Raw genomic sequence first — 22,951 nt, 5'->3', positions numbered from 1 at the left:
CCGGTGGCTCCTTCTTCAAAGCTAAATTAATCATTCGCATGCAGCTCTTCCTCATACTATATACTACAGTGCACTCTAGTGGTGCTGTGTTGTACCTGCAGAATATACACAATGAGTGTTGACTGTTTGAAACATTTTTTATTGAAAGATTTGTCTAAAAAGAAAACAAAAAGAAAAGAGACATTTGAAACTACAGCAATATCCACTGGTTCTACAGACACTCTCAGAATCACAATTTGAAAGACATGGGAGGCATGTGACCAAGCAAATAAAAAAATAGCATCATCAAAGTTATTTCTGTTGCATCTTCTTTTACACACCTGTACAAAAAAGATCTCATAAATATTACTTCTGTCCTCGCTTTCTCTAGGCTCTCTGTTCTTTCAATAACTTAATTTCCCATAGAGGTTTGTATCTGCTTGATTTTGGTTGAACCACGCGTCTGTCATTGGTGGACGGTCGTGTAGGTGGGGCTTCAAGGGAGTGACCTCAAAGCAAGTAGTCAAGTCTATAGTGTTTTTCTTTGTTCTCAAAAGATGCCATTTTACTCAGTACAAGTAATGCAGATTCTTATTTCCAAATTCTCATATGTTTTTGTGTTTTTTCGAGGGTAGCAACCAGGAACATGTCTCTTCTTTCACTTGAAGAGAGGCACAAGACTTGAGGATGTTTTTTTTACGCAGTCATGGGCTGACAGTTATCTTTATATTTGCTTTAAATGGTCAATTACTGTCATTCTAGAGGTGTAACCTCTTCTACACCCACCCAACACAGGACAACCTAAATCCCCAATAATGAGAAGTGTTTAGCAGCTCACACATCATAATCACTTCTTTAAAAAAAAAAAAAAAAAGACAAACAAATGCATTACAAAAAGAAAAATTAAAACATAATATCCTTTTAGAATATACATGAGCTGAAATGATTTCGTTCAACAAAAATGCCCGTTCCTCTAACAGAGATCATCGCCTCGCTCACATTTTAAATGGCTTGTGTTTGGCAAGACAGTGGCGTAAAAACAGTTTGCTGTATGCACTGAGACTATGCATTTTGAAATCTGGAGTATTTTGGCTAGCTAACGCGATGAGATACAGGATCTCAGTGACTTCATTTAGAATTTGAAATTGGTCAAGTCTGAACAGGGTGTTGTTGGGTGTATACACAAAACTCAGAAACGTACACACCAATGTTCCACAGGATATATTTTCAGCCTCTTTACCACTTCAGTACACTATACCAACTCATTTCCAATAACATACCTACCTCCCCCTCTTGCTCCATACCACAGGGCGCCTCGTCCTTACAAGCGCCACTTTCGCTCATCACCACGTTTGATCATGTGGCAAACAAAGCACCTCAGAGCACACTCTTCCGGTTGAGGCAGTTGTGTTAAAGACTTACTGCATGGTTTAAGTCACTGATAACATCGTCTCACACACCGACAGCATGACAGTGAGAAAAATTGGAGTTTCAGAGGTGAGAAAAATAGAGAAAAAGCAACATAAGGAAGATCTCTTCACTACCTAGTTTCTTCATCTTTGGTATAAAATATGCCACCTGTTGGCTGCTTTTGTTAAACAGTTAAGAAAGACTCAAGAAACTGTCAACAGTTTTACTAAAACTATTGCTTTTTGCACATTTAAAAATCCTAGCGTTTAACTTCTGCTTTTTGTCAAAGTCAGAAATGTTCCTTTTTTTACTTTTCTTTTTGCAGTGAGACAAGCAAAGCAGGCAAAGCAAAAATGTTTCAAAAGGTAAAAAGATTGCAATCAAAAAACCAAACAAACAAACAAAATAAAGAATACAAATGTGATGGAGAAACAGAACTTTTATCCCATGATTAAACTTAACTGCATTTTCCAGGTAGCAGTGGATTCACCTTTCCCACAAGTCGCATTAAAGAAGTTTTTTTTTTTTTTTTTTCAAAAGAAGATTTTTTTTTCCTACCAACCAACATCAGCTGCACTGCACCACATAATTTAAAATCATCTTCATAGAAATACAACCTTATTTTTTTAATCCTGTACAGATAGCTTTGTAGATTTCATCTCCGAGGCGCTCGGAACTCTCCAAGAACCTCTCAAATCATTCAACCACTCAGTGTTTTTTTTTTTTAATAATTCAACACTATGGAAACGTTTTTCCCAAAGTCTGAGAAAATTAAGGCAATAAAGATTTACGAAAACATTGATATTCTAGAAAACTACTCAAATCATAAAAAGAATGAAAATAATGTAGCTTAATATCAAAGGAAGACAATCTGTGTTTTTTTTCTAGACTTTGCTTCCTTCCTTTTTTTTAATAAAAAAGTCTGAAAATCTACCTGCACATTCAAATGTTCTTTTTTTTCTGTACAGCTTGTTGGTTGAGTTCAGATTTCAGTCTATGTGTCTTCTCTTTTTCCTTTGGAGGCAAAGTCCAGTCTCACAGTGAGAAATGATAAACTCAAAGTTGCAGACTGCGTTTGATTTCATTGTCCTCAAGTTCAGCAAACAATCGTTTCTTTTTTCCTCTGTCTCTTTCTTGGTTCAACCACGTAAGAAATATAATTGATTTTTTTTCTTCATTTTGTCATTTATTTGGTGCCTGTGCACGGTGGAAGCATTCTCCCCTCAGTCATGTCACCACTTTTTTTCCCGTTTCATTTTGATTCTCTGTGTCTCCAGCGCCTCAGTGCAGTCCTTCTAAAGGCAATGCAGCAATGAGTCCTACCAATCTTGTTATCTAAAGGAGACAGAAAAACAAGTTGGTGAAAAAGGGGTAACTAAGGAAACTGTGGACAATGTCACTATTTCTAAAGCAGGCAAAACATTTTTTGTCAAACTGCTGCGCGTAAAGGAAACCACCAGCAGGTTATCTAGGAGACAGAAAACAAGACGAATAAACACCTGGGGGAAGGGAGGGGGGGGGGGTTATGTTTTACAAGCAACGGTTGATGTGATTCTGCCACCATATAACACAACAACTGCTTTAGCATTTTGTCTGTGCAACAACTACACAGTCTATATATATATACACAAACATACACAAAGTGTAAAAACAACATTTTGCAGTTGAATGAAGCGATAGTGGGAAATAATCAGATATTTGTAGTGTATGCAAATTCAGTTGCTAAATGACAAGTCACAAGACAATTAATCTATTTAACTTTTCACTATGGAAAAACAAAATTCTAAAAAAAATCCCTTTAAGTTGTGTTTTGAATGAAAGAGTTGCTGTGTATATGTCCTGGCAAATCTTCATGTAAAAAATATTCATGGCACATTTAAGTCTCCACTAGATTATCACATGAAGAGCTGCACGCTATCAAAATCCCACATTGATTTTCAACCGAACTGCCACTACTGTTACAGAAGCAACGCAGGAGTGATATTGCAGTAACTGACAGAGAGTCTGCAACACAAAGGCACACGTCTATTTTCAAACACTTACTTAGACTGCTGGTAAGAGTAGGCTGTGGCATGATCTCCTGTATTCTCCACTGATAAAGGCTGCTGCCCGCTGGCGTCCTGCGAGGAGGGGGCTGCTGTCTGTGGAGATGTGTCTGTCACCACGCCCTGACACCAGAAACACAGTTACAAAAATAAGTCCCATATGAAACCATCTCATAATGTTAGAAGTCAAGTGAGCTAAGAACTCTTTGTTCCACTGAAAAGAAAGGTCAGTGAGAACAATTAAAAAGTTTAGTAAAGGCAAAAATTCCTTTAGCATTGATTAAAGGTGAAGGATTCAACTTCTTCCAGCAGACTTTGTTTAATTTCTAGTGCTCATTTCAGAATCCGATAATAGTTCCTCTGGCCTTTGGGAATATAGTAAAATGAGTAGCAATATCTCAACCCTGAATCGTACAGAGCCACATCCTGATTCCGATATTATCAATGCTTACAACCCAATGTTCCCTCAGTATGGCAATTATAAACTACAGCTTCATTTATTAGAATCTAATTAATCTGAAAAGCACAATGCGAGAGAATTATATGTGAATTATAGCGTATATACTTCTTAATATTCAAGCCAAGCCAGAGCTGTAAAGCCCTGTACAGACTGCTGTATGAAGGTGGTATAAGGAGTAACCAGATTAAAGCCAATTAGAAGCTTTCTTTTTGTCCTTACTTCCACTGTGATGGCAGAGGCAGGCACTGCAGTGTACTGGGGAATGTAGGTTCCTTGCATAGGAGCAGCGGCTGCAGCAGGCATGTACTGCAGAGAGAAGGAGGGGCACAGACAGTATTATAATATGGGCGCAAACAATACGTCTCTTGAATCTGCAGATTAAAAGTACCGTCTAACACTCCCTGAAACGTGTGGTTTCTTCCTTCATTTCAGAATACATTACATAGAAACAGGCTTTGGCCTGGTCACAGGGTCATTGCATATTTCAGACATGTTGCAAAACAGAGAGAAGCGATTTCCATGCGTGTGGTTATGTGGTTTATGCTGTGAGGTAATTTCCATTACGGCTACAATTTTCTAATTACCAACTAATTATAAGTGTATTACAACTCAAAAGATAAACAAACACACATCCATGCAGAGCAAGATGTTTTGGAGGAGATAAAAGCTGAGACTCACGGTGCCTGTAGTGCCCAGAGACAGGTGGTTCATCTGCTGGGTGAGAGGAGCCATTACACTGGAGGGGTGAAGAGATAAACTGGGCTCTATGGCCGCAGCTGGGGTGATCACAGCACCCTAAGGCAGAAAGGAAGGACAGATGACCGGTCGGGTCATATACGCAGTTTTACAAGGTGAAAATAATGTTATATTCAGCCATTAAGCATTATATGACAAGCAATCAATGGGATCAAAGAAATAAATAAAGTTTATGAAAATCATCTAATCCAAAACCTTTAAACCAATGACAGGTATATGAAGGGATGGTGGAGGAAAGAAGATTGAAGTTGGAGAAATGTGGAGATGGGAGGCAATCAAGGAGAGAAGGAGAAGGATGAAGAGATACCATGAAAGTTGAAACCACACTAAAACTTAACTTCAAACTACGGTTCAGTTTGTGGGTAAAGAGGGAGCTGAGGCACGGATGGAGAAGAGGCTTTTGAAGGGGTTGGATTTGTTACAAGAATAGTTTTTGGAAATACCCTCATTTGCTTTTTTGCCAAAAGTTAGATGAGAGGAGTGATCCCAGTCTTTAGTGTGAAATCTAAACATAACGCTACAGGAAAGAAACAGTTAGCTTAGGTTAGCCTAGAGACTGGAGGCAGAGGGAAAGAGCTTGACTTTCTCTCTTTAAAGGCAAAAATAAATCCGCCTACAAGCACCTCAGAAACCTCACTAATACATTATCTTCTTTTGTGTAAAAATTACAGCTTGTGGGTTTACTGAGGATTATGTGCTGTACTAGTTGTGGCCATGAACGCAGCATTTTCGTTGCCGGGTACTTAACAAGACAAAAGGAGTTAGGAGCCTCCTGGAGCTCATTAGAAAAATAACGACTCTCTCTTTAGCGTGACAGCTAACCCTTAGCATAATGATGTGTTCTGTCAGAAACAGCCGCAAGCGTCATTGCTTGGCTTACCTATGACTCATAGCCTAGCTGCAACCTTGACGATGACACATTGATTGATTGACATCTGTACGGGCCAGTAGGTGTTAAATTGAGATGTGTGGTGCATTGTTTATGCTTTTATACTGAGTTAGGTAATAATGAGTGGGACAGAACTTTATAAACATCTATGTGAGTGGTGCAAACAATATTATAAATTGGAAAATAGTTGGAAAATCTGGGGCAAATTTGTAGCGAATATTGAAAACCGGAAGACTATTTGTCAGGACTCCGAACACCCAGCTTGAAACACGGACAGTTTCAGACAAATCTGGGCGTCTGGTCACTGTAGTTGCCCCCGGCCTCCAGCCTTTATGCTAAGCTAAGCTAACTATCTCATGGCTGTAGCTTTATATTCACTGTAACTGGTAACAGCAAGAATGCAAATGTGTTTATTTTCAAAATGTTCCCTGTTCCCTTAAATTGGGTCAAAAACAGCATTCAAAGGATATGCAGTTAAAAGCAAACTACATGTCATAAATGATCACAGAAAAATACTTCTCTAAATGCCTTTACTGCAATGGCAAAAAAGATGTTTTTTATGCAACACGGCGAAGTAAAACTTTTTTTTTTTTAAAGACATCTAGCTAGTAGAAAGGTGTAGAAAGACTTCCAAACCAGTTAACTTTGATGATTGCGAATGGTTCAGCTTTTTATATGGCATTGTAGCCAGTCAGCCAGCTTGCCGGGCTGGCCTGACAGAAGATCTTTCTGAATGGAGCAGAAAGGCTTTTACTGTAAATCTCTGCAATGTGAAGGGCTTTGATGCCTGCAAACACCTTGATGCGCTGAGCTCTACTTTTCCAGTACAGCTCTGCTACAGACTCAACAGCTCTGTATAGATTTAATAGGAGGCTCCTCACACTGTGTGCTGAGATGTCTTGCAACATCCCTGCAGAGGTAAACACTGCTCATTTGTGATAGCTGTTTAACAACACTTCCCATGAGCATAGACAGCATCACTGGATAAGTGTCAGTATCGCTCCAGAGAACAGTCAGCACTTCTGTAGCTGCATGTTGAGACAGGATGTTAGAAGAACAGAGGTATTAAATTTAGGTATTTTAGGAAGCGGCCCAGCTGCATGGCAGTCGTCTTAACAGTGCTGTATCTGTAGGGTTTCATACAGCAGTATTGCAAGAACACAAGCACACATACTGAAGGTAAACACACACAGGAATGAAAGTTCTGGCTGTGTGAAGCGTTCCTCTCGAAGGCACATAGAGTCTGTCAGAGTTGCTCACAGTTGCGAATCTGCAAGTGAAGATCCTTATGTCTACAAGCTTTACAGGGAGGCGCACACACACGCACACACCACATACAGTACAGACAGATTGTCAAAGCTGTTAACAGCGGTGAGCACTCTTCCTCCTGACTGCTGTCTTCATAGGGAGATCTTTGAAGAACACAGCCGCCTGGCTATCAGAAATGCTCTGTCAACACTGTCCTCCACATCACAAGTGAATGAGTGGCACTTTTCAACACGCGCACATACACACACACACACACACACACACACACACACACACACACACACACACACACACACACACACACACACACACACACACACACACACACACACACACAGGCACGCACGCACATCAACAGATCTACCAACAAACCCCCACAAAGCCTTGGCTCCGCAGGTAGATTTAGCAGCCAGAATCTTGCTAATACCCAAGCTTTTCATCCATCTATATAATACGTTCTCTCGTCTAATGATTTCTCATCTTCCCTCGCTCTCTCTCTCACTTCATCCAATCTCACAGCAGGCTTCCACGCAGACAGAAAGCTGCACAAAGCAAAAGGAAACCCACACTGACTAATTGTTTGCTCTGATTTATAGCCGTACAAGTGTTAAACTTTCTTTCTACGTGTGTGCCTGCATGTGGACGCTATGCATTCGCTGGTGTGTGATAAGTGTGTAGTTGTACGTGGTAGTGTGCGCGTATGCATTAATGTTTTCATGCATCAGACATTTTTTTCCTGGGGTAAGCAATAAATGAGTGCACAAGACAGACAGTTATCTTCTCCCTGAGGATAGGAGAGAGAAAAATACAAGATCTGATTCAACTTTGAACTTGCTCTTTCTCTCACTCTCCTCTCCTCCTCCTCTTTTGCTGTCATTTTTCCAGCAGAGAAGTGAAGCTGACTAGCAGAATGCTGCAGGCACCGTGCAGCATCAAATACACAGTATTAGTGATAATGACACCCGTTTATCGAGAAAGCAGCTAACTGCTGTTGGTCTGACGGGAACTGTATGCGTGCGAGTATGCAAAGGATGTGAACCGGCATTATTTGCTCTCTTTCAGGTGGTGTGGTCTGAAAAGCAGATGTTTATATGATTCTACAAAATGAGTTTCCATGCTGAAACTACACAAGGGCACAAGATCGTCTACATACAGCAGAAAGGGTTGTAAATGCTACATATGCACCTGAATGCACGCACGGGTTGTGCACGCTGACGTACTCACATGCACACAAGAGATCCCAGCACAAAAAGGAAAGAAGCCAAGTACTTTGCACTATTTGGAGGCTCAGATATGTACTCGTCTGTGTTTTCTTCTGACACATTCTTTACCCCCTTTGTCTCGTCAAATGAGTTTAACATGGCAATTTAACTCAGGAAGATCTGAAATCTCAATTCTTTGGATGTCTCATTACAGCCCTCCCCAATAAGCCGCCTTTCCTTGTCTTTGGTGCTATGCATGGTTAGGGTAATACATTCATTTCCTGTAGGGGGATTTGTGAGTAATTATGCACAAAGACATCCTCTCACTAATTAGGATGTAAAGACAGGGAGTTCAAGTAATCTGGGCATTCCACCAAGGCTCGGAAACACACAGTCCTTAAGGCACTCCACTGTGCGTATAGGTGTGTGTGTGTGTGTGTGTGTGTATCCAAATTAATTTGAGAGAGTGCACACTTGTGTTCGTGTCTGTGTGTGTAAATATAGCTGTGTGAATTAATGTACAATATGTGCACCTTCTTTATTCCTGGGGAACAAAAACAGCACTTAGCACTGTGTTTATTTTTCTCATTCTAACCTTTAATTAGTCATTAACTTCTTTAGTAACCGTGTGTCAAATGTGTGCATCTGAGAAACTATGTGCATTTGTAATTGATGCACACAGCAACCTACCAATTTTGGTGAAAACACAAACCTTTAAAAATCTCTAACTGAACTGTAAGATGAACTGCTGACTGAATGACTAGCAGAGGCGTGCTCCTGCGCATCAACCTAAATGTGTCAAAGAGTGCACTCCATTAATCGAAGTTACCAGTCATTAACTGTGGTTGAGCAGCGAAGAAGCCTCTGCTGCCATAGGAACAGAATTAAGCCACTGTGTCTCTCTCAGTCTCCCTCCCTGATGCAGCTTTAATTTGCCAAGCTCTTCTGTATCCAGGAAATACAATGACTAGCCTTCGCCTTTGTTGTCTAACAGGGATTTTGACTATGCAGAGACAAGGCTGGGGAACAGGCGCGCACAGCCCAGACATGCTTTTGCAGCAGTTGTTTTCTTTTCTTTGTTCTCGATTTATTCTTTGTAATCCCTTCTTTCCTCTTCCCTCTCCTTTCTCTGCGCCTGGCTCTTTCCCCTGTCCTCTCTCTGTCAAATACACACACAGTTCTCTTATTTATCTATTCATTTTCTCTCTGTCCAATCCCTCATTCTCTCTTCTCTTCCATCTCTCTCTGTCTTCTCCCAAGTCTTACAAAGTCATATCAAGCGGCCTGCCAAATAATTAGATGGGACATTTGTTTGAAAACACATTTACAGATGGATATTATCCTCTCACACAGACATAATTTTAATCAGACATGACAACAGAATGTTTTAGGAGTTAGTAGATAGACAAAAATAGGAATACAAATGAGGGGGAAGACAGAACAATAAAGAGGGGCAATTTGAAACCAGTTAAACTATTGTGTTGTGACAGTGTTTGCTGGTATCCCTCAGTGCATGGCTGCTATACCCTATCGGTGCTGCCTCTATCTTCCACTCCCCAACAGCTGACAAATTCAATGGAGCATAACTGAATTTTGCAGGTATAAAACAGTCTGCAGATGTTTGGCAAGAAACCAACTCATTAATATGCATGGCAAGATAAAAATCTGGATGATAAAATCTTTCTTTAATATTGTCTCTTTGTAAAAATTTGTAAATGTTATTCGTTAAAAAAAAAAAAAAAAAAGCCTGGAGTAGACCGTGTCATCGTGGATGTCATGGCTTTCCAGATGATGTGGCATGTCTGAAGACTTTTGCCAACCATTATGGCCATGATCACTGACATTCACATTGGACTGTGCACTTATCTTATGATTGACTCCTTTACTTCTGGATTAAAGAAAAAAAAAAAAAGTGACATTCATTTCTTTACCCTTCATATGAACCATTTTCCAGGACAGGTGTGCAATTAAAACCAATGGTCATAAAAATTAAATGCATGTTTTACAGGCCAGTCATTTTTTCAGAGTTAATATAAAATGACTAATATACACCATGCGCGAACAGAGCCAGTGGAACAGTGAACCACTGATGAATAAATGTTTAGGACGTTATTAAGGTTTACTGGCATCTAAAGCAGTTTCAAGGTTATTGTGTGGTCCCAACATGAAGACGCCAGGATGAAGGTGTAGAGATTTTATATTGTATGTTAGGGTAGTTGCTATATATCAGACAGACAGGACGGCTTTACACTGAGCTAAGAGGAAGCCTGTGGGAGCTTGATGGTCAATCTCTTGGTACTATAGCTTTATGCAGTCCCTGGATAAAAGCACAGGAAAGCTGAAGTTTGTGTGCTGCTGTGTGAGGGAGTATAAGAGAAGAAGAGTGTGGATTTACAGAGCCTAGGAAATGTACACCTACACTATCAGTCAATATATGCGACTATGCGTGTAAATATATATATATAGTTGAGTTTTAATACATTATTGTGATTCAATCAAAGTTGTATGCATGTGCATCCAAATCCTCCTGATCATATAAGATGACGCATAAATTACTGTAAAGTACTACACTCTATATTGTGGTGCCTTCGCATTCATTTGCATTGATTTCATTCATATGAATTACATGTTCTTGTGATCACTACTTACCTGTAAACAGTGACTTAAACATCCACACTATGTTAACCACTACGCTTGTGGAAGTCAGTTTCACACCTGCAGTTACAATCCAAGCCAGCAGGGAGCAACCTTTTATTATGGATTTCAGACTCTGTTCTGCTGAGCTTTTGGAGCTGCTGTACAGGGGTTATTCTCAAGCTGATTCAGCAGGGCAAGACTCAGACGCAGGGCTAACATTTTTATTCCTGATCTGACCTGCGTTATGCTGTACTTGTTGGAAACTGTCTGTCATTTACATTTCATTTCATGCTCCTTTATTTGAACAGAAATGATACAAATGATTCACTAAAAGACATTAAATACTCATTTACATTAAATAGAAATTATAGTGAGCATTATAGAACCTATGGCTTCTGAGATTGTTGACTTTGTAGTTGCAGTGGTAGTTTTTGTCTGTTTCATGTTCGCACACAGGAATGGCAGGCAGCAACGTTGTGTAAAAAGGAGGCAGTATAAAGTGTTGGAAAATGGAGAACTTGACTCCAGTGAGAAAAGATAACATAAGACACAAAAAACAAAGAAAGGAGAGGCTGGTTCAAAATCTTACCGTGGGTTGCATAACATACTGTTGATGTGGCATCCAGGATGTACTCTGGACCTGTGGAGAAGAAAGTACAAGAGGAGAGGAGAGGAAAAAGAGAAGATGAAGCAAAGGTAGAGGTGATGACAGTAAAATCAGAGATGACGAAGGCAGTGGAAAGATGAAAGATGGAGAGCAGAAAGAAAGGGAGGATGGGAAAAATAAAGTAATTAAAGGAGGAGGGGATGGGCATGAGTAGGAGGATGCAGAAGGGAGGTCAGGGAGAGATGAGAGGAAAGGGAAGATCAAAAAGAAGATTGTTATAAGTGGATAAAGAATTGAGGAAGAGAGAACATAAAGAAGAACAATTGGAAGACAGAATGACAGGAAGGGAGCGAAAATGAGAAAACCAAAGAGGAGACAAGAGAAAATTAATCATTAGCTCAAGTCTTTACAAGTCCATTTTAGATCCTCAGTCCCTGCAGCACTGTGTCTTAAAGAATATTACGGCAGTAACCAAGGGTCCACTATACAGTAAGTTATGCTGTAATTATAAGAGGATATGAAGACCACAGAGAGCAATACAGTCTAATAATTACTGCAGCACAGTGGAGGTTTCATCATCAAAGCCTGTCTTGGCCACAAATCACCACTTTCATCTCCTATTGCTATCCAGTGCCCAACCCTAACATGAGCAGTAACAAGTCCCTGAAGGCATCTTTGTCACATATAACAGAGGTGCGTATACAGTAATTATATGGGAGCATGTATATATTCGTTTACTTGTGTCTGTCTATGGGGAGTTGTGCAAGGTGGGTTGATGTCTTCTTGTGTTTTCCTCAAAAAGTAGGATGCGGTTGTGTCTCTGTATGCGACTCTGCACGGCTGGAGGTGTGTATTTGCATTTGTCTTTGTCATTTACAGCAACTAAAGAAAACCTGTGGGGGAGGACTGGTGTTCGTTTTAAAGTCTACGTGTTTGACAAACTGGGGATCAAGTACTGAGTCAGTCGCTGATGGAACCAGAGCTATGTCGCCAACTGGCTTTGACATGAATTGGTAGTGGTTTGTGTGTGTGGAGGAGAGAGGATGTGACACATGGAAACAGAGAGAGGGAGACAAAAGGAGGATTTGTGCCTAAGAATGAGAGATCGATGGGAGGAGTGCTGCAATATAAGCCTGTGTTTTATCATTGCTCGGCTAAGAATTGTCCTGAATGGAGAGAGCTGATAACTCAGCTCTCTGAGTAACTTTCTGAGTTCAAGTCTTTCCTGGGAAATGACAAGCTATACTTATTTGACCTGTTTGTTGAGGGACATCACAAAGAACAATGATGAATAAAGTGGTCAGTTCTACAGATTTGAAATCATTTTCACACCAGAGACCAGACAGCTTTGGAGGCGATCATTTGAAAATATTCATTACATATTTGAAAAGCCCTGGTCCACCTTAAGTTAACATCATTCAAGATGAGGCCGCTGTCCATATCATTACTTCTGCAGGCAAATCCAAGGAAAAGACCAAAACCAACAATGTGTTAGTCCGCCTATCAATACTTTCAGACTTTCCCTGTGTGTTGCACTGAAAGCCCTATTCATTTGTAGTGAAGACAGTGATTTTTAAAAACAGGTCACGGACATATTGTATATTTTCATTTTTTAAAATGGCTGAAGAATTTTCCTAAACAGCTGGCCACTGTAGTTTTCAGTTTTAACAAGAGGAGACGATGCATTTGTTGGGGACTATTTTCAGCTGTGGATTAATACACATTTGGTGTGCTACTTAACATTCATAGCAGCAGGACAGTAAATATGGCATTGACCCAAAATAAATTACAGTACAACAATGGAGCTCTATGGTACACAGCAAATAAGCTGTATCAGGCTTTGTCTACAGAGACACTACTTATTAGTGAAATTAATACATTGTTTAATACATGGTTTTGCTCTCATCAAGGGAATTATTGACAACTGTACTGTAACTGTACAACCACTGATTTACAACCACTAAACTAAAGCTCTGGTTCTACATATTTCTATCGGGTTGTTAACTTCATTTGAGATGCTATTGCTATTAAGTTGCAATATATGGGGGTTGGGGTGCCATATTGGAGCAGTTTCTGACTTTGAACCTCAGTTGCTTTGCTAAATCTGTTGGCTGGCAAGAAAGCTAGCAAAGATCAAATCTATTGCTGAATCTTGATGCTTTGAAGTAGTGGCTTGGACAAGACGAAACAGGACACAAAATGTTACTACCCTGAATGTTGGTACCCTGAATATGGAAAGAAAGCATCACGGGGCCCTCAAAGCTTGGTCAAACCTCAGAGAGGGTCCACCCACCTGATATGTAGAGACAGGAGAGGCAGCGATGAAGGGTGTGATTGATGTTTGTGCAATCATCCGATTGGTAGAGATGCTGTATGGTGAAGAGTAAAACCTATGGAGGCAAACAGGAAAAGCTTTAATTTTGACATCAACATTATCACCAAACTAGAAGTGGAGAGAAAGGCAGTTAAAAGGCAGTGTAACGTTAACAAAAATGTAACACCAGTCGAGAGGCCTTCCTGCACATACAGTTTTAGCTCTCTGGATGTAGCCACATGCAAAGGTGAAAATTCAAACACCCTGTACACTTCAAAACACCGCTGACAAAATGGATCAGACATCATCAAGGCTGTCATGGAAACAATAAATATTGCAGCTTCACTCTGTGCCACACCATCAAAGACGTCTGAGAATGAGACTTGACATAGCACCGGAGTGCACATCATGTTACAAAAGAGTCTGCTCCACTGCTATGCATAATGAATTATCACCTTAATATGTGAGTGGGTGAAATATTTCAACATTACCCTTCATGTCCCCACCTACGCATATTCCACTTGGCAGGGAAAGCAACAGCTGTAACATCTGAATTTTACACCCTGTGTACTGTGTCCTATACCTTTATTTGCCCTTCTAATTTTGCACCATCTCTTCCCCCCCATTTCACCCCCTCAACCCTGCAGCGGCAGAATGCTGTGGCTTGCAGTGCTTTATTTATCATTGTGTACCTAGAGAGGACATGTTTCATCCGCCAGGCCGTGTTGCTGTGCCCGATCGATCCCATAGTGTCTGTTGACTGAATAATGGAGCAAGGGAGGGTAAAAAGAGAGAGAAAGAGAGGGAGAGAGAGGCAGAGACAGAGAGAAGCCCTACCTACAGTATCTCTAACAAGCACGATTGTACAAAAAGCCACTTGCTCCAAATCAGGTGTTGCTTAATTGGGGAAACTTAAAAAACACACGGTTGGTTAAAGGTTACTTCAAACTTCTACAGCCAAGTGTAAAATTTGCTCTATATACCACACATAATAGAATACACAATATCAAATCTTTTTGTACAACTGAGATGACGGTCAGGCTGATCAACCAGCCAAAGACAGGAAAGCGTGGATGGATTGGTGCTACTCCACTGTGACACCAGCACACATCTCATTTCAAGGGTGAAATGGGTTGCCAAGGTTCCCACCTGTTTTGTTATTGCACTCTCTGTTTCACATTACATTGGTTCGGTCAGTGATAGCACGAGCAGTTTTGAACTCTGCTGCAATGCAAACCCTCAGATATCTTTAAACTATTGCAGTCCAGGCCTTGTGGATGCAGTTGGGTTTTTTTTTTTAAGTGCCTGCGATAAGCTACAGAGCGTGATTGTGCTTCACACGGAAATCCAGCCTCCCTGTTGGATTTTTATGCTCTACTTGGCGTGTTGAAGGCTAAGTAGTAGTGCATAAAGAGTTTAGCTACAATGGTTACTCCACTTTTCCACGATACAGTGTGGTTCACTTCCTTGGCACCAGAGAAAGAAATCACATAGATTACTATTACTATTGGCACTTTATATTTCCTCTTGCAAAGGTTCAGCGCTGGTTCATATGCAGGTTGATTGTGTCACCTATTTTAGATGTCTTGACACTGGCTCAAAATACTTTTTCCACAACTCCTTGAAGGGACATTGATTTTCTTTAACTTTTCTTTACTCTGGCTTATCTGAGTGTCTCTGTGATTTCTGTCCAAAGGAAACCATATGTATTTTCAGTTTCGCAAATAATCTCTGTTCTTTAAAATCTGTTCTTTGAGCAATACCACTGTATGTCTACATTTAAAAATATATTTCAACAACGAAAAGTTTGAACAGATTAATAGTGAATGTATATAAGTCGGAGTAAGAACTGGAACACGTTTGTCAAATCGGTGATCAGAGACATGAAAAAAACTGACTGTACAATTAATGTATGACTTGTATTAGAGATACTGTATTACTGTCACTGATGAATATAAATGAGCAAACACACCCGGGTTATTCAATATGGTCCTCTGATTGTGTTTATTGTATTTTTCATTAGAGTGATGTGTATTGAGAGAGAGAAATAGTAGGTAGAGGACAGATCCAAGGTTATTGATGGAGGCTATTAGTCCTGTGCAGCATGCTGTCAATAGGGACTCCAGCAATGCTGTTTAAACAATACACTAAACATGTAATTGCGAACAGAACATTACTACAAGATTGAATTTAAAACTACTCTCTGTGAATCCCTGGTGTGACCTAGCTGTACTGTCAGGAGTTTGCCCTGAAAAATTAGCGAATGATTTAGTGCTGACCTCTGTGACTTTTCAGTGAAGAAATGTGGGGGAGCATGCTAAAATATATATGTGTATGTACGGGTGTGTGGGCAGGAGAGACAGAGGAAAGAGAGGACAGATAGAAAGGCAAGTAAGAGAGGTAAGACGAGAGACGGGGAGAGGGAGAGAGGAATGGAGAAACAAAAAGACGGCAAACAGACCAGATAGGAGGCAGGAGATTGAGGAAAAGAGAACCAGAAAAAGTGAATTCTGTGTCTTCCTGATAAAAGAGAAGACAGGCTATAAGCCAAAGAAGTCTGGCCAGTTGGGACACGTGTTTCCAATAACATCAGATTGGCATCAGACCTGAAAAAACCAGCCGTCCTCAAGCTTGGAGAGACTTGCAAACCTGTAATTGATTCGTACCCTTCCCCTCTCCTTGGGATGACTTAATTTTTTTGCCTCTGCCCTCCTCTTGACCCCACCTAGCCCTCCCTTTTTATTCACCCCCCTTCCCTCCCTGCTTTTTGCCTCTCTAATTAGCTGCATTAGCATTTCACAGTCATTTAGTGCTTCGCCGGAAGGAGCTCCGATGACCTCGGAAGAGAGGTTGGAGAGGGCTTAAGCACACAAGCGCACAGATGCTCGCGTGTGAGCATGCATTTACACATGCCCAAAAGTACAGCATGTACAGCAGCTTGGAAACGGAGGGTCGGAATTAGAAGAAATAAAGGTATTAAACAAGACAACAACAAGCAGAAGAGGACTGGTTTAACAGGGATATGAAGAAGGTACAAAGAAGTAAAAATGTGTTGTGCACAACAGGACAACAGCAAAGAGGTAAATACAAAGAGTAAGGAGGGCTGAGCTGACAAGGAGGAGGAGAAGAGAAACACAGAGCTTGAGGGAAGCGTCTCCTGGGATCGCCTCACCAGCAGCATTCCTAGCAGACACAACCGATCTCCAATTTCCCCCTGAAACAGCCAGACACTCGGCTCTCTGCATCAGCCTGAGAGCACTGCAGATAGCCTCGGCTGATGAAAGTCTTACAGCGGCACTGCAACAGCGCCCAACTTCCCTGTCTGCAATCAAAACCTACATGTCTGACAGCTTGTATGCATAGGTGCATAAATAAATGCTGCGTCAAATGTGACAATTAAGGCGAGAGTGCAGCGGGGTAAGACAAAGAGAGTGTTTGTTAATGGCCGGTGTGTCCTGTATCTGTTTGAAAATGTGTGCATGTGCGTGGTCTGCTCATTTAGATGCAAGTGCTCTTGTGCATATCGGTGCTGATGGTTGGCTGATGCGTGTGTTCATCTTTAAAGCTTTGCTGATGTGACTCGGTGTCAGTTTTGTAAAGGCTCATAAACAGGTGCTGAAGTTGGAACTCCAGCAAGTTTGTGAGGTTTGCCTTGCAAATACTTGGCAGGGAACGCGAATCAAAAGTAAAGCTTGCAGACATCTAAAGCTGTAGACACAGTTTGTAAATCTGAGAGGAAAAGTGTCCACCTACCCATTCTGCATCGCAGTGGGATCATATGTCAACGCCATCCCGCTCTGGAGAAAGAGAGAAACATACAGCTAAAGGTTAAAGTACATCATATGACTTTTGAAGCATTTGTATGAAGTATTTGTATAATATACTCTGATTAACATTTTGATGTGTAAATGATTATTAAGTGGTGTAAACTGATATTAAAAATGCTTTAGCAGCAATTGCTTCAGAATGATCAAGCCATTAAATGAAATTAAGGGACAGGGAGACTGGTTTGTGATGTAAATAAACAAACACAAAGCTTTAACTTAAAATTCAGCGATATAAACGAGTGAGTGGGATATAAAGACCCTCTAAATAAAGACCAATTGATAATGTCCACAAGTGAAAATATCTCAAATGAGCCAGTTAAAAGCACTTATGAATAAAAAAATTGATTAAGTGTGAGCCTGTGGACCACTTAAAACTTTATTTATCATGGACAGGAATACTCACACATATGGAAAAAAAATACATCAGAAGGGCTTTGTTGGAGTCCTACTGCACAATAGTTGTAAGAACACAAGATGGTCCTGGTGCAGCTACTCACGATATTTTAAACTGAATTTGACTGAAAACAATATTTAAGGCATAATGTACAGTGAGCCGCTATATAGAAATAAGACTGTAGACTGCTGTAATCGGCCAATCAGAATCAAGTATTCAAAAAGCCACGTAATAAGTGAGAGTAAAAGAGTGCTGCTTTATTGTTCTTTTGTCATTGAATATCCTTAAAAGCTTTAGAATGTTGTAACTGGTAGTTCTTCAATAGATTTGTTAAAATATGTAAAAAAAAAAAAAAAATCATTTTCATCAAACTATAAATTACTTTATTTTACAAGTGGATCCTCTTTTCAAACCAAACGTGTCAAACGCTGCTGTTAACTTCACTTGCATTCAACAACATGAAGGTAAATTTAGAAGTGGAATATATGCACATACAGAAGAATGCCACACTTGGTGGGAAACGGACATAAATCAACACTGGACGCCATCTGCACATCTGTTTGAGTTGAAAATAAATGTTTCAAATTGAGAGAAAATTAGCAGCTATTCCCAATTGTATGGATGTGGGAACACACAAAGGAGCAGACAATCTGGAGGAAAATGAGAGAGATGGAAGTTCCTGGAAAGTTTTGAAAACCGGTCTGTCTGAGCTGTCACACTCGCAGTTTGTGCTTGTTGTCACAGCAAACATCTGTACCATCAGTCAGGAAACTGACAGCGGCCAAAAACCACCAACACCACTCAATCAATCAAAACATACTCAAACTTAATTTCACTGAATGCAGCTTGCTCAAAACACACCTCACAGTTTGGTAGCCAATTGTAAATATTTAGTTGATGTTGTGGCCCAGTTTTCAGCTCCATTATGCATACTGTCACCATTTTGTAACAGAAAATATTGATCTATGGTACATTGTTACAGTCCAACTGCTGGAAGCACTGCTCGTGGAACAAGCGTCTCCACTAGTCACAGGGCTCAGTTATCACTGCACTACAGGGGGTACAGTTTTCCATTTCAGCTGCATTATATCACTATCAGAAGAAACGAGAAGCTGCAAGAATGTATTTTAGTTGCAAAGATTTCTCTGTACAGTTTTCCATTTCAGCTGCATTATATCACTATCAGAAGAAACGAGAAGCAACAAGAATGTATTTCAGTTGCACAGATTTCTCTGTACCTCCTCCTCCCTCTTAAATGTTGTCCCTACTAAGTCAAGTGTGCATCATTAAGTGACACTTTTCTCTCTGAATGTTTTTCTATCTGTGTCTTACTTCTTCCTCTATCATGTGCAAATGAATGAGACTGTATATCTCACCACCGAGCTTTGAAAAAGATCTCCATCCACTTGATTGCCTCTTGGCAATGTTACAACAAACTTAAAGCAACAATAGTGCTTTTAGTCCTCTAATCTTTATTTTTCTCTCTATATATCTTTTGCTCCATCGCAAAGCCCCACACAAGTGATTTGTACTCGCTCTATATTCCACACAAGTCTCTTCTCTCCAAATTGGCACATGAGTTGAAAGTGTGCCCTGATGCTGAACTCTGCTGCAATGTTTGTTTTGTTCCCAAAACACCGTCTCTAGCTAGGACACTGGGAATACAGACTATTGAGGAAATAAAAAGAAATGAATGGTTTTACTATTTGATCGCATCAAATAGTAGAAATTAATCATTCAAAACTCAAACAAACATCTGAATTGACGCAGGTAAAAACTACATTACACATACACAAAAAACCTAGTTTTCACCTTGAGCAAAATTTGTATTCACTGCTGCTTCTCTTTCAATATATTGAATTGTCTTAAACATAAGATTTCTGAGCTAGATCTCGAGGAGACCAGCTCTGTGAGGCATCTTGATGTTTGCATTTTGTCCTCTAAGTTTCCTTACAGCTTAATCTAACAGCGCAGACTGGATAACGTTACTCACTGATTCATAATGCCGGCATTAGTGCAAAATGTACATATTTGCAGATGTGTCACATCTATCGCTCGTGTATCCTCGTGGATAAGTTACTGAATGGACCTATCAGGAAAAGGCCCAGGCCTCCCTCTCACGCCCAGGGACAGGAGCTTGAGATGTTAACCAGTGACCGTTTCTTGTTGGGAAGTAAATCAAACAGTTACAAAGAGATGCAAAACAATGACAGAGATACACAAAACAACTACAAAGAGATACTAAACAACCACAAAGACACACAAATCAAATACAAAGAGGCAGAAAACTATCCAGAGACTTGACAACAAAGAGACAAAAAACTACAAAGAGACACAAAATATCCACAAAGACACTCAAAATGATCCACAAAGATGACTACAAAGTCAACGACAAAGACACAAGCAGACTCAAAATGTTTGCAGCTGAAGAAAAAACAGAACAACAGGCAGGCAGACTGACGGGCTTAATGTGCCATTTAAAGCTGTTTTGTGTTTCTTTCAGGCTGGGTGTCTTGCTCCTATTTAGAAGGGGTGGGGGCCTTTTACGTGTCTGAGCCCAGGGGCCTGTCTCATAATCCGCCCATGTATATCCTATGTGTGTTTCTCTGCACAAACGTTACGTGTGAGTGACTGCGTGTAATATGTGCTCATGTCAGAGTCCCAAGGCCAGACTCATTTAGGTGAGGGGTTCTGGGAGATTAGGGTCGGCTGACTGAGTGTGGGGATGTAGTTAGGCCCCTCAAAGCACCTCCACAGCCAGATGTCTCTATTAGTCTGCCTGGACTCGGAGACCTGGCTCAGATAAATGTATAAACCTCTAAAGAGATGCTTTTCCTCAGCAAGGTCAAGTGGGGCTTGTCAGGACAAATGTGTGCGGAATCGCACTGAAAGCGCTGATCATTTATTTTATAGCCCCGCTTAACAATTCACAAATGTTGACAACAGGGCACAAAAAAAGAATCGCTAACACCGGGGCCTCTGATGTTAACTAAACCCTGATGTGATGCGTTGTTTGAGTCTGCCCTCTCCACCAAGTGGACTGCCTCCGTTCTGGCATCATGATGTGACAACATTTTGTCAGTTGAAAAACAGTCAGTCCAATGAGCGCCGTTAACGATCAGCCAATCAGTGCTATGAGCAGGACTAACATCAAGCTGTAGTCAAGTGTTATCAAGCTGTATGCTGCAACAAAGTGTACAATGGCAGCTCCTATAGACAAGTTGTGTGCTGCTGTTAGGGCTGTTCTAAATCAATTAAAAGTACCTTTACTTTGAAATCCAAATTGCGCTCTGATTTGAATTGTATTTCCTCAAAGGAGAGATGTTTTTTTTGCAGTCTCCCCTCTGACGGTAGATTCACGTGGATACATTATTAGTCTCTAGTGATTGATTAGGGAAAATCGAATCCCCTTCCCTCATGGAAATCAGCTAAAGTTGAGACAATGCCTGACTGAAGATGGAAATGGAGTGTAACGAGTAGACAGTTCTGTCTGATATCGGGCTAGTGATGTGTCACTCTTTGCTCTCACAAACAATAACTAAAACTGCAATTTGTGCCTGACACATACAGACACACATTGAGGTCACGCACATGCCGTGGCATCCTGTTTTTGTTGTGGCGGCTCTTGTTTCAGTACATAGTTGTTTCAGCCTGGTTCCATTTCATTTCACTTCGCCATCCTGCTCTTTCCCAACCTCCATGCAATGCAAATGCCGGGAAACTGTTAAAAACTGCATTTGGTGTGTGGGTGGCAACATTATTATTCACGTTCCCTTGTTCTGTAAATTAAGGCTTTGGTATCGACACTAACAACTTCTGAACTCACTGCATTGTGCAACAGTCAGTCTGCTTTCAATCCGCTGTACAAGGTTTCATTTCTTCGGAAGATGACAGACTGGAGGTGGGAGTTTCAACAAAAGGAAAAACAACTTGGCATTGGGGTCTTGCAAAAACTTGCATTTTAAATTCAACGACCTTTATATATGCCAGCTTTCATACTGTCAGTCGCATCGCTAATTTGGCCTGGAATATGTTATTGGAAATGAAAGCTGATAATGACCCTGTAGGGGGGCCTGTCAAGCAATTGAAACTTGGTTATCAAAATGAGAAAAAGAAACTGATGTCAAAGGGATAATCAACAAGATATTTATAGTTTATGAAAATAATGACTTTTTAGACCTGCTGAAATGTTTTGTGAAGCAGCTGTGCGCGCCGAGCTGTGAAAGGCTACAGTACAATCTGCTGTACTGTATGCAACAGTACTTCACTCTCACTTCTCAGTTGACTGTTGTGATAGGATTACCGTTATGCTTTTGCTAGAAAGCTGAGTAGGAAAAGGTTTAGGAAAAGGTTTGTGGATCTACTGTACTCATACCTGTGACTTAGCTAGAATAACAGCACTTTCAGTTTTGTTAACTTTACCATATCCTGTTAAAAACCTCAGTAGACATGCACTCATTCTGACAGCGAGAGGCTATTGTAGCGTTAGGAAATGTCTGCTGCAGCATAATTCTGCCTGAAGAAAAATTCACTGTTGCTTTCTTTGATAGTGGTAGAGGGTGAAAAGGATTGAAAGCCACGGTTCTTGTGTTACAATTTGCTTTTTCCACTTCAGTTTTAAGAAAAAGCTGCTGTGGCAGCTGAAGAAGACCTTTCACGATGGATACTGGTGAGCTTTTTTGATGATTAAATACACTTTTAAGCCTCACCTCTCCTTCCCGTGTCCATGGTCGGCCATTCTGGGGATACTTGACCTGAGTCTGTCTCTTCTTCTGGCCTCCGTCAGCAAACTTGCACAGCAACGGCTCTGCAGGGGCTAGAGAGTGAGTCAGACAGAGGGGGAGACAAGGACAAACACAGAGATGGATTAATCATCTTAATAGCAGGGAGAAGTAAAATTTCATGCATTAGGTTAAGAGTTATATTTCTAAGATAAGATTTTAAGACAGGGTGTAAAACAAAAACACAACATAAATCAATTGCACCTGAAAACAGCGCTTCAGCTATTGCATTTATCTCTTCCACCCCTAATCCAAACATCTAAACAACAGCAGTTATCGCAACATCTCTACAACCCGTACAACCACACTTCTACAAAAGCAGCCTTGACGTGGAAACAAAGCCACGGGCTAATCATCAAAGCATGGTTCAAACGACAAACG

General features: G+C 40.6%; 2 protein-coding genes across 3 annotated transcripts in view; one reads left to right on the top strand and one right to left on the bottom strand.

Moving 5' to 3' along the window:
• The window catches only part of grb10b (growth factor receptor-bound protein 10b), a 239,135-nt gene that overhangs the window by 103,486 nt on the left and 112,698 nt on the right, over window positions 1-22,951 (top strand). The window lies entirely within an intron of this gene.
• Window positions 133-22,951, bottom strand: part of LOC139205135 (RNA-binding motif, single-stranded-interacting protein 3-like) — a 108,053-nt gene continuing 85,234 nt past the window's right edge. The window contains exons 7-14 of one of the 2 annotated variants that reach the window (XM_070835254.1): window positions 22,499-22,605; window positions 17,322-17,365; window positions 13,548-13,644; window positions 11,237-11,287; window positions 4,573-4,689; window positions 4,114-4,200; window positions 3,433-3,557; window positions 133-2,724 (exon numbers count right to left, since the gene is read on the bottom strand). In XM_070835254.1, the coding sequence (XP_070691355.1) occupies window positions 2,721-2,724; window positions 3,433-3,557; window positions 4,114-4,200; window positions 4,573-4,689; window positions 11,237-11,287; window positions 13,548-13,644; window positions 17,322-17,365; window positions 22,499-22,605 (632 nt within the window). In that variant the 3' untranslated portion in view covers window positions 133-2,720. Of the gene's footprint in view, window positions 2,725-3,428; window positions 3,558-4,113; window positions 4,201-4,572; window positions 4,690-11,236; window positions 11,288-13,547; window positions 13,645-17,321; window positions 17,366-22,498; window positions 22,606-22,951 lie in introns of those variants that run through there. The other variant, XM_070835253.1, reaches the window with a different exon arrangement.

The sequence above is a fragment of the Pempheris klunzingeri genome, chromosome 8, assembly GCF_042242105.1.
Source record: "Pempheris klunzingeri isolate RE-2024b chromosome 8, fPemKlu1.hap1, whole genome shotgun sequence".
NCBI lineage: Eukaryota > Metazoa > Chordata > Actinopteri > Acropomatiformes > Pempheridae > Pempheris > Pempheris klunzingeri.
This window is presented reverse-complemented; position numbering and strand designations above follow the sequence as displayed.